The sequence below is a fragment of the Colossoma macropomum genome, unplaced genomic scaffold, assembly GCF_904425465.1.
Source record: "Colossoma macropomum unplaced genomic scaffold, Colossoma_macropomum, whole genome shotgun sequence".
Classification (NCBI taxonomy): Eukaryota; Metazoa; Chordata; class Actinopteri; order Characiformes; family Serrasalmidae; genus Colossoma; species Colossoma macropomum.
Window position 1 is genome coordinate 21774319 of NW_023494806.1, and position 18911 is coordinate 21793229.

General features: G+C 39.2%; 1 protein-coding gene across 3 annotated transcripts; it reads left to right on the forward strand.

Annotated features, from left to right (window-relative positions):
- LOC118827324 (RLA class I histocompatibility antigen, alpha chain 11/11-like) lies at positions 1-18541 on the forward strand. Of its 3 annotated transcripts, none has more exons than XM_036598642.1 (7): positions 1-196; positions 11576-11836; positions 14416-14694; positions 16768-17052; positions 17134-17241; positions 18121-18161; positions 18364-18541. In XM_036598642.1, the coding sequence occupies exons 1-7, from the start codon at positions 148-150 to the stop codon at positions 18391-18393; spliced, it is 1053 nt and encodes a 350-aa protein (XP_036454535.1). In that variant the 5' UTR covers positions 1-147; the 3' UTR covers positions 18394-18541. The 3 variants fall into 3 exon arrangements, with proteins under 3 accessions (XP_036454535.1, XP_036454536.1, XP_036454537.1); XM_036598643.1 differs by having other exon boundaries at positions 14416-14685; XM_036598644.1 differs by lacking the exons at positions 18121-18161; positions 18364-18541 and adding an exon at positions 17424-17690.
- Positions 18542-18911: the final 370 nt, after the last annotated feature.

The following is an 18911-nucleotide window of genomic DNA, read 5'->3' on the forward strand; positions in this document are numbered from 1 at the left end:
CTCATTGGTCAGATTTTTCTTGTTGACTCTCCAGAGCAGAAAGCAGGAATATCCCAAATAGAAGCCTTTCCTCGATCATTTTGTCCGGATTAAGGAGTTTATTTCTCTGATTATGGTTCCAGTCCACAGTGAAGGATAGGATACGTCATGACGTCATTGCTGTTCCTCATCTTCACTCTTCATCTCGCTTCAGCAGGTCAGTCCAAAGGCTAAAGCTGAGCTCCAGCAGCTTCCCTGCTTCTAAATTACGCTCGTCGTATTTATTATCAGTTAAAACTCTGGGTTTAATGCTGAACATATCACAGATAATAGATAACAGGGTATATTAGTGCAGACTGTGGCTTGAAGTGGGAAAGTCGGAGCTGGGAATTGCGTAATTTTCCACATCTGCTACAAAGTGGAAAAACACGGAGGACTCCAGGAAATTAAATTCAGGCCTAGTTGGCAGCAAGCCACCCAGCCAACATTAGGGATAACTGTAACATTCCTGATGGGTTTATGGTCAGCTTTACAGTTTTAACCAGTTATTATTACATAAACACTGTTAGAAATAAAGACACTGTTCAGGTACAGTTTTCAGTTTTGTTCACTAAGATACAAACAGTGTAAATGTTCTCTCAAAGGTACAACAGGGGTCTTAAGGTCCAGCTGTGCACTTTAAATATGCTTTTTTAGAATGGAAGGTACAGTACATATTTTTACCTTTACATAACTTGATGTTTTAAAACAGAACAATACAATAAGAGGCTGGAGTCAGGAGTCAGTGCAATTTTAAAAATATAATTGTAGTGAAATATGGTGGAGTTATGTTTTATCCTAACTAATTATCCTAACCAAAGGTACTAAGGGCATCCCAGTTTAGTCCTTTTTTTCTGTCATTCATTTTACTTACTTTGGGCAAGAACGAAAAATGTATTTTTATCCTAAAATATAAGAATCATTACCAAATCTGTTATCATCACCTGATATAAACATGCCACATAACTTCTGACAAGAAAATTTAATATTAAATTAGCATTTGATTTAAAAACCACACTGGAACTACATGAGTGCTGTCTGGGGTGCAGCTCCTTGACTGTCTTGTCTGGAATCTGTCCGATCTGTTTGAATCTGATAGTTTGTTTTTCTCCCCCCGTTGGCTTTATAGTAAAATGCAAGAGCAAGAAACTCCTGTTACTTGTTTACAGCACAACATGAGTCATATGTAAATTCTAATCAGTATACTGCAGCCCCAGGACCCAAGAGTAGGTCAGTGCACTCCTGCCTGTGGAACACCTTTTGTCATATGGAGGGGGTCTGTTTGTTGCACCAGCCACATACAGACACCCTACAGTGGTCATCCTGGAATGTGGGAATGTCAGTGTTGGGTTCTGCTTGGATAGGAGGCACAAAATCATTGTAAAAGGAGATTAAAATGGACAATAATAATCTGAAGAGCTATTTTTTTTTTCAGACCTACAACTATTTTGCAATCATCAACATTACAAACAAAAACTCAGAATAGAGTGGGTTCATTTTGGATAGTAAATGAAATGGTTATATTTGCATTGTAAATGTGTGTTGCGCTGGTCTGAGTGGATCAGACAGTTTTTAAACACCTCAGTGTCGCTGCTGGACTGAGAATAGTCCACCAACCAAAAACATCCAGCCAACAGCGTCCTGTGGGCAGCGTTTTGTGACCATTGATGAAGGACTAGAGGATGACCAACACAAACTGTGCAGCAGCAGATGAGCTATCGTCTCTGACTTTACATCTACAAGGTGAACTGACAAGGTAGGAGTGTCTAATAGAGTGGACAGTGAGTGGACACAGTGTTTAAGAACTCCAGCAGCACTGCTGTGTCTGATCCAGGAAAAAACATACTTTACTTTTAATGTAAGTCAATGGAACCAGACTTTTTTCCAAGTAATTCTGGGCCTTTTGTTTTGGCCCATTCATCATGAAATTTCAACACAAATGTTCAAATTATGTCCAAAACTGAAAAACAACAGAAATGGAGATACAAGGTTTTGTCCCGACAGCAGCGATATATAAATACTTGAAAGACATTGAATATATATATATATATATATATATATATATATATATAGAAGAGAACCACATAAAGGACATCATTCTCATCCCAGTCTATGCAACTTTATTGGAATGTTTAAAACCGTTCTTCCAAAAAACAGACACACACCTATTTATCATTGTGCTGCAAGTCCCCAGTGCTTTCAAAACAACAAGAAAAACCATACATAACTATAACTTGATGATCTGGGCATAATAATGATAAAATATGACTCTACATGACTATTAGCTATCTAGTGACTGATAATGATAAAGAGTTTTGTTAAATATTGAAACGAATTGCTATGAGAGGTGGAAAAGATACTAAACTATTATGGGGTGGAACTCTTAGGGGTACGTCTTCAGTATCTGTAGTTAGAGAACATAATTGTACTGTATTCCATTGTAGTTATGTGTTATTAAGCTGATTCTGTACACCCTGTGACTCCAGCCTTTTATTGTATTCTTCTTTTTTAAAGCATTTGGTTAAAAAATGGTACTAATACCTTTCTCTGGGAAACTGATTTCAGGTACACAGTTGGAGGTAAAGGACCATGTCATATCTTTAAATGTATGTTTACATTGGTCTGTATTCATGAAGCGTCTCAGAGTAGGAGAGATCAGATTCCTCTGTTATCTCCAATGACTGGAACAGATCCTAGATCAGCTCCTACTCTAAGAAGTTTCATGAATATCACTCTTTGCTCCTTGATGTACAGAAATGTACCTGAACAGTGCATTTTTATGACAGTATAGTGAGTTCAGTTTAAGTTAAGTGGCATTAATGCTCTGACATTTACATTCCAAGCAAGGTTAAGCGAATAGGAGAGCAATGTGGGATGTGTAGGTATTGAAAAAACATACTAAGATGTCAGCATCTGATAAGCATGTGGTCCAATGTTGTTATTATTATTATTATTATTATTATTATTATTATAGAAGGAACTCTGACTGTTAAGACATGTACATGTCTACTAATATTAAAATATATTGTATTAACCAGTTTATTTATTATTAAAAATAGACAAACCTTTTACCCTTTTACTAGTAGGCTGCCATTTTATCAATGGTTGCTCTCTCTCTTGTCCAATCAGTGAGGAACAGTGAGCTAAATATCTCATTTAACTCAATTTAACTCCACTGTAGCCACATGACATCATCACAGTGGGACACTGGCAACATACTAGTAGAGGAATTCTGCCTATTGGTCCGTTTTTTTATAATGAACAAAACATCCCCATTTGGTCATATAGTATTGGACATGTACACCGTTTTAAGGCATACACATCTTACAGTCTGGGTTCCTTTAAGGATTCATTAAGTTAAGGCAGGAGATCCCAATCCCAGTCCTGGTGACCCCACACTGTCCATATTTTCATACTTTGTCTCAGCAGACCTGAGCACACCTGATTCAACTCACTTGATTAAGAAGCTCCTCATGGTCTCAGTCAGGTGTGGAGAGTAGAGAAAGCATTGTGGTCATTCCTGCCTTTATTGATATTGCCTGACAGCATGAAGCTATACATGCAAACATGCAGTTGCTGAATGAGGACATGCTCATACGAACTGAAGAGGCTCGGGGTACATGTTTGGACAGAATACGTTGTTGCTGTTTTTGGAAACTCCTATTGAGGAAGTATCAGAAGCTTTGAATATTTGATAGTTATTAAAGTTTAAACTATCAAATAGTAAATTAGAATTTAGATATGCAAACTAGTTTCTCCCTAAAATTATACGTTCTTATATTTAATAACGCTGTCTGAATAACTCAAACTCCAGTGTGGAGTCTGTGTCTTAAGTTTTGGCAGAATTTCTGATCTGTTTTGTCCAATGAAGAAATCATTGGCACCTGGCTAAAGGGTATCACACACTCGTCAATGCTGTGCTACCAGAGGGTCTCTGGCACTGGGTAGCAGATAGTATATATATATATATATATATTTTTTTTTGTCCATTCATTCAGAAGAGCATTTGTGAGGTCAGACACTGATGCTGATGCTGGCTCACATCCCAAAGGTGTTTGATGGGGTTGAGGTCAGGGCTCTGTGAGGGCCAGTCAAGTTCTTCCACACCAAACTCACCCAGCCAGGCCTTTATGGAGCTGCTTTATGCACTGGGGCTCAGTCATGCTGGAACAGAAAAGGGCCTTCCCCAAACTGTTCCCACAAAGCTGGAAGCATATAATTGTCCAAAATGTGCTCACTGCCCCCTAGTGTGTGTGTGCTTGCACTAGTGTGTATGTGGTGTTTCACTGCACAAATGGGTTAAATGCAGAGGTGAATTTCCCCGTTGTGGGATTAATAAAGGGTATAAAAAAATTAAAAGTAACCACTACAAACCTGCTGCCCTACAAAGCCAATCCAGATCTTGAGTACAGTGTAATTACTGCAGAGAGGCCAGAATGTTTTACCTTACTTCAGCAAAAAGAGCTGGTTAAAATTATTTCCTCCTCAGTAACTTCTGCTTACACTGGTTCAGATCTTACCCGACTGATCGCTGTCAGGTTTTTAAATGTAAACGGCGAATCATCTGTTCATACAGAAGTAAAGTATGGTGTTCCACAAGGCTCTGTTTTAGGACCTCTTTTACTTGCATTACATACACTACCACTAGGTACTGTTATCAGTAAACATGGTATAAATTTCCACTGCTAGGCTGATGACACACACTTGTATATATCGGCCAAAGCAGATGATTGAATTCAACTTACTAAGATTGGGGACTGTGTAAAAGACATAAAAGTCTGAATGTTGAGTAACTTTCTCGAATTCAACTCAGACAAAACAGAGGTTCTTCTTCTTGGTCCAAAAGCGGCTAGAAACACACTGTCCAAATTAATGCTTGATCTTAATAGTTTCTCAGTAACATCAGGTACATCTGTAAAAAACCTTGATGTCACAATAGATCCTGATCTGCCCTTTGATGCACATATAACCAATATTGCTAGAATAGCTTTCCTCCATCATTTCCTCCAATATTGCTAAATTAAGAAATGCATTATCTCTACAGGATGCAGAAAAGCTCGTTCATGCATTTATTACTTCAAGGCTAGATTACTGTAATGCCCTGCTGTCTGGATGTTCCAGCAGAAGCCTTAACAAGCTTCAGCTAGTCCAGAACGCTGCAGCCAGAGTCCTCACAAGAACCAGAAGGTTTGACCATATCAGCCCAGTTTTATCAACCGGTTGCCAGTTAAATTCTGCACTGAGTACACAGTTCTGCCACTGACATATAAAGTTCTAAACCACCTCGCCCCTCAGTACCTGAGTGAACTTGTGGAGGGGTGCGGACATCTCAGGGAGCTTCATGTCCCTGTTACCTTTCTGGTTCTCCCTTTTAGAGAGGCTGTAATAGTTCGGCCTGCCAGAGTCTCTGCTGCTCTCTGTTAACACTGTAATCAGTCTCTTCTAACAAAACTGACTCTCTATGTGTTTCCTTTTCTTTGCCGAGCTGAACAGCTGCCCATCTTGTGCGGTCTGATGCTGATGCCTTATCTGCCTTGGTCGTGGACCCTGCTTGCCCGCTTTCTGGACCAGTTTGACCACCATGGAGCTTCCTGATGTCCAATTCTGTGCAGAAAGCCTCACCTGCATGCCACTGACCCTCTTGATGATGTTGCTGCACAGGCTCTAACTATTTAATCACTGACATTGCTTCACCTGCCTCACAATACTTTGAGCGCTTCATATATTCATACTAACAGATCATCATTACAGGCGTCACTGATGTTTGTGGTTTTTCACTGTGATTCGCTCGTAACAATAGCTCCTGGTTTTCACTGGTAACAGTGACTGATTTTCATTGATCTGTTTCTCATTGTTTCTCTGATAGGCCTCTAAGTCAGTAGTCACTGGTTATCACTGTTTAATCTAAATCCAAATCCAATGTAGTCCAATGACAGGCTGATTTTCCTTTTTCTCTTTATTCAGTATTTTATAATAATGGTAAAACCTTATCCTCTGTTCATATTGCTCTTTTTGTGCTATCGTCTTGCTGTCCAGGGTCGACCAGAGGAGGATGGGTGGCCACTGTTGCTCTTGTCTGACTCAAGTGGGCCATGATTTTCTGTAAAACTGCTTTGTGACAGCGCCTGTTGTTAAAAGCACTACATAAATAAACTTTTACTACAAATGAATTCATAAAAGTACGTTTTTGAACATTATTTACTTTTTGATAGTGATCAGCGCGTGGCTTGATGACTAGACTGTGTGGGAAAAAAGTGGAGCAGGCACAAATTATAACACAGTCAAGTTACAGTGGTGTGAAAAAGTGTGTGCCCCTCACCTGCTTTTTTTTTCTATTTTTGCTAATTTGTCACATTTAAATGTTTCAGATCCAACTAATTTTAATATAAGACAAAGATGACATAAGTAAACACAAAATGCAGCTTTTAAATGATTATTAACTGAAGGTAAAGATTTATTCAAAACATGTGAAAACTGTCCCCCTAAACCTAATAACTGGTTGTGCCACCCTTGGCAGTGACAAATGCAATGTGCTTCATCACCTTCCCCTTTAACAACACTTAATGAATGTTTGGAAACTAAAGACACAAACTGATTCAGTTTAGAAAGTGTCATTTTTAGCCATTCTTCTGTTAAATAAGTCTTCAGCTGTGCAACTGAATGGGACCTTTTTTTACACTTCGGCACCACACAGGTTCAATAAGAGACAGGCAGGTCAGTCTTGCACCCTCACTCTCTGATTATGCTGCTATGCTGTTGTAACATGTACAGAATGTTTCTTGGTGTTGTCATGTTAAGCATGGACATCCCTGAAAAAGATGTCATCTAAAAGGCAGCATATGTTGTTCCAAAATGTGTATATATCTTTCAGTGTTTTTAGAGCTTTAATAGATACCAAGTTACCCACTAACACCCCCCATTCCATGACAAGCGCTGGCCTTTGATCTTAATGTGGGTAACAATTTGGATGGTTCTTTTATTCTTTGGACAGAGAACACAACATCTATTATTACCATAAATAATGTGAAAGGTTGACTCGTCAGAACACAGTACACCTTTCCACTAAGCATCAGTCCATTTCAGATGAGCTCGAGCCCAGAGAAGTTGGCAGTGTTTCTGGATGTTGTTGACGTATGGCTTCCACTGTGCATGTGAGATGTTTACAGATTCCCTACATCATTTAATATACACAGTTGAGAGTGAAATACCAAAATCCCTGCAAAAAGCTCAGTAAAAAAAAAGTTTATTTTAAACAATTGGAATATATGCTGATGCATTTTTGGCAAAGTGGCGGGTCTCGAACCATCCTTGCTCATAAAGGACTCCGCCTTTCCTGGACGCTCCTTTTATAACAAAACACGATCACCTCTTTTTTTTAATGTTTTCTGAACATTTCACAATGTTCCTAGTCTTAAACTGTTCATATCCCAACTTTTTCGGAATGTGTGAAGTTTTGGAACAATGAAGTCGATAAGATTACATTACATATCTTGTCCTTGTACTGCTTTTGTTTAAATACAGATCAAAATAGATCTAATTCACTGCCTTTTTAATTAAATCACTGCTAACATTTTCTTTCAAATTCTGCTATAGTTGCTTCCTTCTGCAAGCACAGCCATTTCCAATTGTCATTGCATACACAGTGTAACAACAGAACTGAGAAGGTATTGGTTTTACATGAATTTTAATTTTTTTCAGCATTAACATGCACAATGCTCAATGTTTGATAAAGAACAATGGGTTTGTTCCTATTTACAGATTTGTAATACAGCATAACACTTGGCACAAAACAACCTTTTGTCAAAGATTCACTTTACAAAATGATGATAAAAGCATTACTGTGTGCCACATTCCTGTGAGAAACCTTTGGCCAGGATGAAAGCCTTTAATACATTCAGTTCCCTCTGTGATTACTACTCACCTGAATGTTCTCTTGTTTACCAGCATAAATATGGTGTTCCACCTGCTGTTCTCTGTCAGTGAGGCACACCTGCCTCATAATGAATACTTTAAGATGCACACTCTAGATATAAACATGTGAGTGAATGATGTGATTTTGGCTGCAGAACTATACAGACACACGGATCATTTTTCGCATACAAGCTAATTCCTTGTATATCCTATACAAGAGTGTATGTCACTCCACAGTGTATTCTGTTACTACACTACTACACTACACTAATTGTGTTGCTCATTCTTTGTCAATCACATCTTTTTTCTCCCTCTGACTTACAGATTTGCACAGATTTAGATATGAAGTGCAAATAAGTGGCAGATGGAAAATTACATATCCCTGTATATAAGTTCTTATGTATTTGTGCCACCGGCCCATTCCCCGGGCCATGATGATGCCCTGAACCCCAAAGTGCTGAGGGGTTGGTGTCCGAGTCCCAAGCCCCACCTCCTGGGCACCACATCCGGTCCCACAGTGAGGCCACTTTAATAGACTTTATGTTTAAGATTTGTTAGTGAACTCCCTTCCAGGTTAAGTGCACATGCTGCTCTTAATGAAAGCCAGCTGATGTTGATTTGGAGTTGGTGGGGGCGTCTTTGAAAAGAGCAGAGAGGGAACCGAGAGGACAGAGATGGACGGCCAGCAGCACTCTGGATGGATGCCCTAACATTCCCCTGTAAAATTCCAAAAATAATAATAGTGGATTTCTCCATCCTATCATTCCATACATACTATTCTTGTTCAGTGTTTGCTGGATTGTAAACTGAAACAATAGCCAGTGTAAGAGAGGCCTGCAGATCCTTAGGTGTTGATCTCTCAGAATATTACGTGCCTTATTCTTGGAGTCACTTTTGTTGGCTGACTGCTGCTGGGGAGGGTAACAGTGGTGTTCACTTTCCTCTGTTTCGATCTGCCTGATCAGTGAAGGAAAGTGTTGGAAATTGTTTTGGAGCCTCTTCCAGTCTAATGAGAATTGGTCATTGTTTTCCTGAGGTCTTCATTGGCTGAGAATGTAGAGACTGTGCAACTGTTGCTCGCTTCACCAGTTGCGACTTCATTGGAGCGTGGCAAAAAGAAAGTCACTATTAAATAAAACATGGCCTTGGAAGGAAGACTCTTAAGCCAGCTGAAAGAAGGCTCTAATTTTTGTTTTTTGATCAGGGGAAGCATCTACCACTTGTAATTACCATTGGGTACTGCGTAGGTCTAATAAATAGGTAATCCCATTTCCAAACTGCTCCAAAAGTCTGTCTTTTCTTTGTATTATGAGCTTCATGCAGCTAAAAAGAAGTCACTTGTCACTGAAAGCAGCAGTGATCAGAATATTGAGCTAACTTACTAATCTGACAACATGGATCAGAACAAATTTAAATGAAGGACATAATGTCCACTCCTGGCGACCATATGGGTGTGTTTCTGAATCTTCTGTCTTCTTGTCCTTATTTTATCATATTTTACCTTTTACAATCTTAATAGTATGTAAAAGTGGAGGCCTATACATGTTTCATTACTTTATCATGGCACGTTATTGAGCTTGTTGGTTGAAAGAACAGTATGTTGAGTAAAACTGAACTGGAAACTAAATAACGAGCTTGTGTTTGTGTAAATGATGAGCTTGTGGTTTATTTCACTTTATAACAAAATGTGGTGGGTTTTAAGACAAATACTACCTCTTTGTGTGAATCCTGGCATGAAAAAGTTTACAAACCTTTAAATTAAACTTACATGTGTTGGGGTTGGATGTGTTTTGTCACTGTGATTATAGCTTTGAGGTGGACCTATAAAAAGCTCTATAATAATAATAATAATAATAATAATAATAATAATAATTCTCGTTCTTTTGCATATTGAACGTTACAGTGTTTTTAATGGCCTGACAGTAATGTGTTTGAGGTGAATTATGGGGAATATTTGTATTAGTTCAGACAATCCAGTCATTGTTTTCTAATTTGTTTTCTAAAGTTGTAGTCTAATCTTTCCTGGCACATGTCTGATAAACACATGAGTTTATTGTGTTTATTGATCTGGTCACTTCCTAAGACGTTGTCATCCACTTATCCTCTTCTTAAGCTGTGGTCTTTGTAAAACCGGTGGTCATCCACGGCTGAGCGTTTAAAAATTGGGAACTTTTTATATTTTGTCCATCATATTTGCAGTTTTATTGTTAAAAATGGAAAATACAAAAAGCTGAATTCATCATTTAAATGGATGTTTTATACGAACTGTGTCTTTTTTCAGTTACTGAAATGAAAAAAGAAAAACGTTACATCTTGTTAAGAGAGGAAATAGAGCGTTCCACTGTGTTATTTGTTATTTATTATTGTTTTTGTTAGTTTGCTGCTGGTTGATTTATCAACAGTTATTTTGCAATCACTGCCCACTGTAGTTTGCTGGAGGCATCCTCCATTACTGATACTGCCAGCATCAGTGGTGTGTTTTGCTTTTAAATGATACTAATGACTAGATGTACACTGTAAAAATTACAAATGCCTTAAATATCCGATAAGGTACTCAAAGAACAAAAAACTACATTTAAGGTGACTCAAATTACCTTCCCATATAATGGGGTTACTGGAGGAGCCCTTTATGGTCTACAAGCTTTTGCAGAAACCTAAGTGGGTTCCATCACACTTCAGTTCTAGGTTTCTTTAGGAACTCTCTTCTTTTGAGAGAGCCCTCAAGCACCTTTGGAAGAACTTATTAAAGGGTCTATTTTAAGAACCCTACACTTTCTAGAGTTCCTCAAAATCCTCTTGTATTCCATCAGGATCGTTTAGTAACTAAAAGATTTGCTGAGTTTGGTCAATAGTAGGCCTCAAATCCTAAAACCTGGCAGTCTGAGAACGGTTCCTTAAAACCGCCAAAGATTTTTCAGACTATGCTTGATAAAACGGTTGCTCAAGGAACCTTGTGAATTATTGCAGGTTCCTCAGAGAACTGTCCTTTTCAGAAAGCTTCCTGGAAGCTCACTAAAAGGTTCCACCAGTGAGGATTTAAATAGAAGCTGTTCTGCAGTCATTTTCCAAGTGTCCTGGCCGTTTGTTTCACCTGCACTGAGTCTGAGAAAACTGGACATGCTGTTTATGTGACCTCTGTTAAAGAAATAAAACCCACAGAGCATTTTTATTATGAAGCTTAAGCTTTTTTTGTTTCTAGCATTGAAGAGTTTATTTTATCTGCCAGCTGCTGATGTTTTAACAGTGACTTCTTTGCATTTAATCTGCAAGCCATTATTAGAATTCCACGGTATCTTTATACTAAATATATTATTGAAAAAGAAAATATGTCAACATAATATAATGAAGTAATGTGTGTTTATTGCTTCAATTGTCTTTTCATTTGGAAGTCACAGTGATCAGTTCAGGAACACACTGCATTAGTATAGTGTATTAACTTAACTTACTGTGCTGCCTTAATATTTGAGTTAAACAAACTTCCTGTTAACAGCTCTATCGACTTATTATTTGTTCAGGTGACTCAGAATTTTAAAGCACCATGGTCACTAACTTTCTAAAGATAAAACACCATTTTTTACAGTGTAACAATTTTTGATTTACAGGTATCTGAGAAATAATTTAAATTATAGTTTATTCATCTCTACAGACTCCCACTCTCTGGACTACTTCTTCACTGGAGTCACACCAGGAATCAGCTGTCCAGAGTTCACTGTTGTTGGACACGTGGATGGACTTCAAGGCGGGTATTTTGACAGTAACAGCGAGAGAGTGACCCTAACGGGAGAGTGGCTGAAGGACAATAAGGATGAAGAGCACTGGAACAAGATAACAGAGATTTCACAGTTTTATCAGATCGACTTCAAAGTCTGTATAGCTACAGCAATGCAGCTCTTCAATCACAGTGAAGGTATGTGTGTATGTTTATGTATGTGTGTGCATGTCTCTGTGCAAAAGTCAGAGACCCTTTCGTTTATATAATCACTCTTGATTCAGATCTGAAAAATCCACAGGTGTTTCTGTCCATCATTCCACTGTGAGAAGACGACTCAGTGGGCCATTAAGTACAAACTGTTTACCTCAGCTGCGTCACATTTCTCTCTCACGTGCATCTAAAATGGCTAAAGGAAATAGGGTGCCCTCCACAAATATTGGCACCCCTGGTAATCATGAGCAAAATGATTATTCTTAATTACTTTATCCTTTTGATCTGGCATTCAAAATATTAGCAAAAATCTAAACTTTATTTGAAGTGTAATGATTGAAAGAAAAAAATAAATCTTGTCTTGAAGTAAAAATATTTCTTAAACCTATGTGTGCCACAATTATCGGTACCCCTAGAAATTTTTAGAGGTGAAGTCTAAGTGAAGTATATTCCCATTCATATTTTATGGTTTTGAGTTCGATATGGCAGTTAGTTGGGCTCAGAAGCAAAACTAACTACAGCGTCATTGGTGATATTCAGTCAACAAAGATAGTGTCCCTCTTAATGACTTCAGCAGGAGTCGCTCTCAGTCAGGCTGAAGGCCTTGAAGGTTCCCAAATGGTCACCTTTCACCCAGTTATACAAAGATGGAAAACCCTGTTTCAACTGCTGTACCACCAGCTGCCACCATGTCTGTTAGGATAGATAGGAGATGGGCATCAAAAAGTCCTCATCTTAAGTCTCAGCGTCCTTCTCAAGAAAAATGTCACAGGCCTCACAGAGACACAAGAGCCAAAGAACTAGTATTCCTAAGTGGGAGGAATATATTCTTGAACAAAGTATTCTGTATTAAAAGATTTTTATTAGAAGATTAAATTTCATTTCTGGAGACAATCTATACTGCCCATTCTTACTCTCTCAGAGGGGTTTTGGTGGGCCATTGGGAAATAAAATGATATCAGGCAATTAGAGACACGATGGCACAGCTGAATTATGAATGAGAAAAGTAGTGATGATTTGAATTAATGATACACACCGATCAGGCATAACATCCTGACCACCTCCTTGTTTCTACACTCATTGTCCATTTTATCAGCTCCACTTACTATATAGGTGCACTTTGTAGTTCTACAGTTACAGACTGTAGTCCATCTGTTTCTCTGATACTTTGTTAGCCCCCTTTTACCCTGTTCTTCAGTGGTCAGGACACTCATGAACCATCACTGACCTGGATGTGTGTAATTTAATTGATCCCAATTATCAATTAAATTTGGCTAATTTTTTGAGTAACTAGGGAGCATTTTATCCTTTCCTTACACTGAGCCAGTTAAGTGTGACAGATATGCAAAAACAGAGGAAATCAATGGGCAGCACTGTAGTCTGTAATGTAGTAGTGTCCCCAGTGTCTCCCTATATGATTCACAAAGCAAGCCCCAGTCTGGCATTTAATCATAGTACACATTCCCTTTCTCAGGCCAGTTAGGATTACTAATACATTTTAAGAATGTCACTCTTTCATCACATTCCCAGAGGCTCATACACATGGTTAGTATTGGTAGTATTGCCTTTAAATTGTTTAACTTGGGTCAAACGTTTCTGGTAGCAGTTCACAATAAGTTACTGGAATTTTGGCCCAGTCCTCCTGACAGAACTGATGTGATTGAGTCAGGTTTGTAAATCCCGTTGCTCACACACACTTTTATGGTTCTGCCCATAATTTTCTATGGGATTGAGGTCAGGGCTTTGTGATGGTCACTCCATTACCTTCACTTTGTTCTCCTTAAGCCATTTTGCCACAACTTTGGAAGTAAGCCTGGGATCATTGTCCATTTGGAAAACCCATTTGCGCCTAAGCTTTAACTTCCTGACTGATGTCTTGAGATGTTGCTTCAATATCTCCACATAATTTTCTTCCTCATAATGCAATCTATGTTGTGAAGAGCACCAGGCCCTCCTGCAGCAAAGCACCACCACAACATGATGCTGCCACCCCCATGCTTCGCAGTTGGGATGGTGTTCTTTGGCTTGTAAGCCTCCCCTTTTTGCCTCCATACATAACAATGGTCATTATGGCCAAATACTTCCGTTTTTGTTTCATCAGACTAGAGGACATTTCTCCAAAAATGAACTCAAATGATGCCAATCAGCCCATCAGAAGCCTCGAAAGCCATGATATCATTTCCTGGAATTTTCCAAGCTATTTAAAGGCGCAGTCAACTTGGTGTATGTGAACCTCTGAGCCACTGGAATTTTGATAAAGTGAATTATAAGTGAAATAATCTGTTTGTAAACATTTGTTGAAAAATTGCTTGTGTCATGTACAAAGTAGATATTCTAAACAATTTGCTAAAACTGTAGTTTGTTGACATGGAATCTGTGGAGGGGATAAATGTGACTTCAACCTAAGTGTATGTAAACTTATGACATTCAAATGTAAATCTTTGTATTTACAATCTTATGAAAAGATTTATATTCATTCAAACAATAAAACATTTTTTCCTAATGATGTTTAAATAAAGAAAGGAAGAAGACTCATGTTGATGTGTTCATGTCTGTCTCTGCAGGGATTCACACATGGCAGTTTATGGTCGGCTGTGAGCTGCATGATGATGGAACCAAGAGAGGATACAGCCGATACGGTTATGATGGAAAAGACTGGCTCACTCTGGATCTGAACACTCTCACCTGGACTGCAGCCAATGATAAAGCTGTTATTACCAAACAGGAGGAGAATACAGCTAAAGCCAAAGGCCATAAGAACTTTCTGGAGACTGAATGTATCCAGTGGTTACAGAAGTATGTGAAATTCGGCAGAGAAACTCTGGAGAGGAAAGGTAAAGTGTGTGAGTTGATCTGTTACTGTGCTGATCTTAGCTTTACTGGGGTCCTGAGCAAAACCTGATTTACCCATAACCTCAACTTAAACCGCACATCTACATCCTCCACCAACACCCCCTTGATTCTCTTTATAACAGTCATCTGCTGCTAATGTTAACACAGTAGTTCTTCTGTTACATTAACTTACTTAATAAGTTAATGATAAAAAAAATCTCAGATTTGAAATTAAATTTTTCTATATTTTTTTTGAGGTAAATGATGTCATCATAAGAAAGCTCATGGCTAATCTGGTGAGTCCACTTAAACGCTCCTGGGACGTAATGACCATCCTGGGACCACAATGTGAAGTTCAGCTTATTAACTCACAATTTCCAACATTGTTAACCATTCAACAGTAGCCTTTTCACAAGCTAGTAATAACTAATAAGCATACTGATAAGCTCTTTTCATAAGCTTCTTTTCCTCAGATATTCCTCCTTTTAGAGATGCACATTAGAAAGAAAGTTGCAGGGCAGCTAATGTGAGTTTGGGTACTCAGATGTAACTTGTTTGCTACTTTTAAGACTGGAAGAGCTAAAGTGACAGTAGAATGCACAAAAGTGAAGAGTGGGCAAATTAAATACTGCTGCACAATATTGTGGGACAGGAACTAGTAGTGCAGGAAGTGCAGGAACTCGATGTGGCATCGATTCCGCAATTGGACAGAAGACGTCTGGAGGGATGTTGAGCCATGCTGTCTGGATAGCCATCCACAACACTGTGGTGTTTGTAGGTGCAGGATCTCGGGTGTGAATCGGCCTCTCCACTACCTCCCATAAATGCTCGGTTAGGGCGAACGTGCAGGCCACACCATTTATCAGAACTGTCCAGAATGATCCTCAAACCAGTTCAGGACAACTTGGACCTGATGTGCATCATCCTGCTGGAACATCCCATCGTTTTTGGGGGTACGTGAAGTCCATGAAGGGCTGAAAATGGTCACCAAGCAGTAAAACATAGTGATCACTGGTCAATGATGTGTTCAGGCAGACCAGTGGATCCAACCCATGCCATGAGAACGCACACCACACCAGTATGGAACCAGTACCAGCCTGCACAGTGCCTTGTTGACAACTGGGGTCCATGGCTTCATGGGGTCTGCACCACACATGAACCCTATCATCAGCCTGAAACAACTGGTACCATGACTCATCAGACCACAACACATGTTGCCAGTCCTCTAGGGTCCAGTTAGCAACCCTACAAGCTTTGGTGAGGCGCGGTGTCCGGTGTTGTGGTGTTAACAGAGGCAATCTGGTGGATCTTCTGCTCCCAAATCCCATGGAAGCTAAAGAACACTGCACTGACCTGTGGGATGTGTGTGTGGAGCCGCCTGCATTGTATGTGATTTCTGTCAGAGTCGCTTGTCAGTTCACATGGACAGTTCCAGCCAGACACCACTGGTCATGTTCATTAAGCACCCGTGGGCAGCCACTGCGCTGTCCGCTGTGGGTGGTAATGCCTTCTATGGCGTATTCCCGGTTCACACATGACACTGTGGATTGAGGAATGTTAAATGCCTGCACAACTTCAGAAATAGAAGGTCCCGTCCATCTGGCACCCACTATGCCTCACTCAAATTCCTATAATTCACGTCACCTTGCCATGAGCGCGCTAGACAGTGTTCAACCTCACTCACAAGATAACACTGTAAAAGCAAGACCTGACACCTCATCATCTCCTCTCTGTGCTCCTATCTCTGTATTAATTTCTAAATATGACCCATAGATAAAATGACTGATCAGTGTTGATATTTTGAAGCAGCTGCTGTAGTTCAGTCATGAGACAAGATGGGATGCGTGATCATTAGTCTTCATCTGCAATGCAAGCAACACTAGTGAAACATAACAAACTGCCACAAACCTGTCATAATGTCCCATTTTGATGATAATGTTAACCCCATCTCTCTCTGTCTCTCTCTCTCTCTCTCTCTCTCTGTCTCTCTCTCTCTCTCTCTCTCTCTCTCTCTCTCTCTGTGTCTCTCTCTCTCTCTCTCTCTCTCTCTCTGTCTCTCTCTCTCTCTCTCTCTCTCTCTCCAGTCCCTCCTGAGGGGTCTCTGTTCCAGAAGGACTGTTCTTCTCCAGTGGTGTGTCATGCTACAGGTTTCTTCCCCAAAGCAGTGATGATCTCCTGGCAGAAGAATGGAGAGGTTCTGCATGAGGACGTGGAGCTCAGAGAGACGCTACCCAACCAGGATGGAACCTTCCAGAAGAGGAGCGTTCTGACTGTCACACCTGAGGAACTGGACAAGAATGAATACACCTGCATCATTCAGCACAGCGGCCTGGAGAAGGAGCTGGTGTTACTGGTGTCTGATCTCAGAGGTCAGAGAAATAAGACGTATATTCAGTTATGAAAGCCACTGGTGAGCCATTTATAATAATAATGATCTTTAACCAATTCAGTTTCAGGTGGAGTCTTGATTGGTATCATCGTTGGTGCAGTAGTTTCTGTTCTCCTCGTTATTATCTGTGTTGGAGTTTTGGTGTGGATGAAGAAGCAGCAGCCGTCTGGTAAGAGAAGGAAATAAACACGTCCCAACACCACTGGATTACTAACTGAAGATTTACTGAGCCACTAGGGGGCCCCAGTGAGCAATTAGGAAAAATCTAAACAGTTGTTCTGAATCGTGATGTGAGCTTTACAAGCAGAACAACAAAAAATGAACTATTTTCAACCTCTCTGCTCTCCACAGCATCCCTAAACGTCACAACATTTTCTCCTCCAATCACTGCTTAGCAACTGTTCCACCATCCTCCATTACCTGGTCAAGCTTTCAGAGTTTTGTTTTGTTGTTTTTTACATTGATCTGGTGTTCCTTTGAATGTACTGTGAATCTGAAGTTCTAGATATAAAAAGATGTGCCTGAGGGTTCTGTAAACCTGTATATCTCATCAGAGTAGTGGGTGGTCTATAAGGAAGTGTTGTACTGGTTGTTGGGTTTGTGTTGGGACACAGTTAATTTGGAAAAGTACTGCTTGCTAATATGCTATTGTCTTTATGCAGCCAGTGCTGCTCAACAGAGCAAACGTCTTTATGAACAATAACAAATAAATGTCAAATAATTTAACTTTACACTAAACTATCATACCTAACGGAAATGTTTAATACAAGAGGTTCATTTCTAGAACAACTTAGATGTGTTTTTTATAGTTTTTTTTAGTACAGTCCTCAAACTGTGCAGCTTGGTTGAAACATTCAAAAACATACACATATATACAATATGTGGTGCTGCACAGCCCTCATGTAATCCCTGACCCACTAAAATAATAGTCAGATAGGATAACATGATGATCTTTGCTGAGCTTTTTACTGCATAATTATACACAACACTGTATATGATGATGTAATTCTGTGTAATTTTGATGTTAATTTGTATTCTACATCATCAGCTTCTCAGGTTCCCACAGATGTTTGGAAACCTCCCGAGTGTGTAAGTAAGCGTTTATGAATCTTACCTCACATTAAAAATGAATTATTTAGTTGTTTTGTTTAATAGAATCATTGTTAGCCAACTTGTACAATCTTTACTAAGAGGATCCACACTGAACTGAGTCATTGAATTTAATAATAATAATAGTAATAATAATAATATATTTTGTACACTAATGATGATTTTGTATTTGTGTTTTTAGGACAGAGATGGTGAAGCAGATGATGAATGATTCTGAACTGATTCTGAGTGAAGAGATCAGTCAAACACTGCTTATGTTACACAAACATGTTTCTTCATTACCTTTTAATTTGGAAACTGTTTCCCATTTTGCTTGATTATCCACTTTTCTATTTTGGTTCATTCTGCTTTTGGTAAAACGCTTTACAATGACCACTGGGAAAGTGTCAAAGAAGCAGCTTCAGACTTTTATTTTGTAGCATCTCAAAACTATCACTGAACTTTCACTGAACCCAATCACAATAGGCCTGGAGTGTAGCCTGTTTAGAGTGACGCATGACACAGTGATTAATATTCATAATGGATATTCCAGTTTTTTCATAAACTTTTCATTTTATTTAAACTAAGAGCCAGATACAGTCATAAAATCATAAAGCTCAGTCAGCTGTTTAGTCATTAACAATGTTCAGTGTAAAACATTTACGCTATAAGAAATAGAGATGCATCAATACTGATACTGGTATCAGGTACTGACCCGATGCTGCACTTATTTACTCGACTCATGATCAT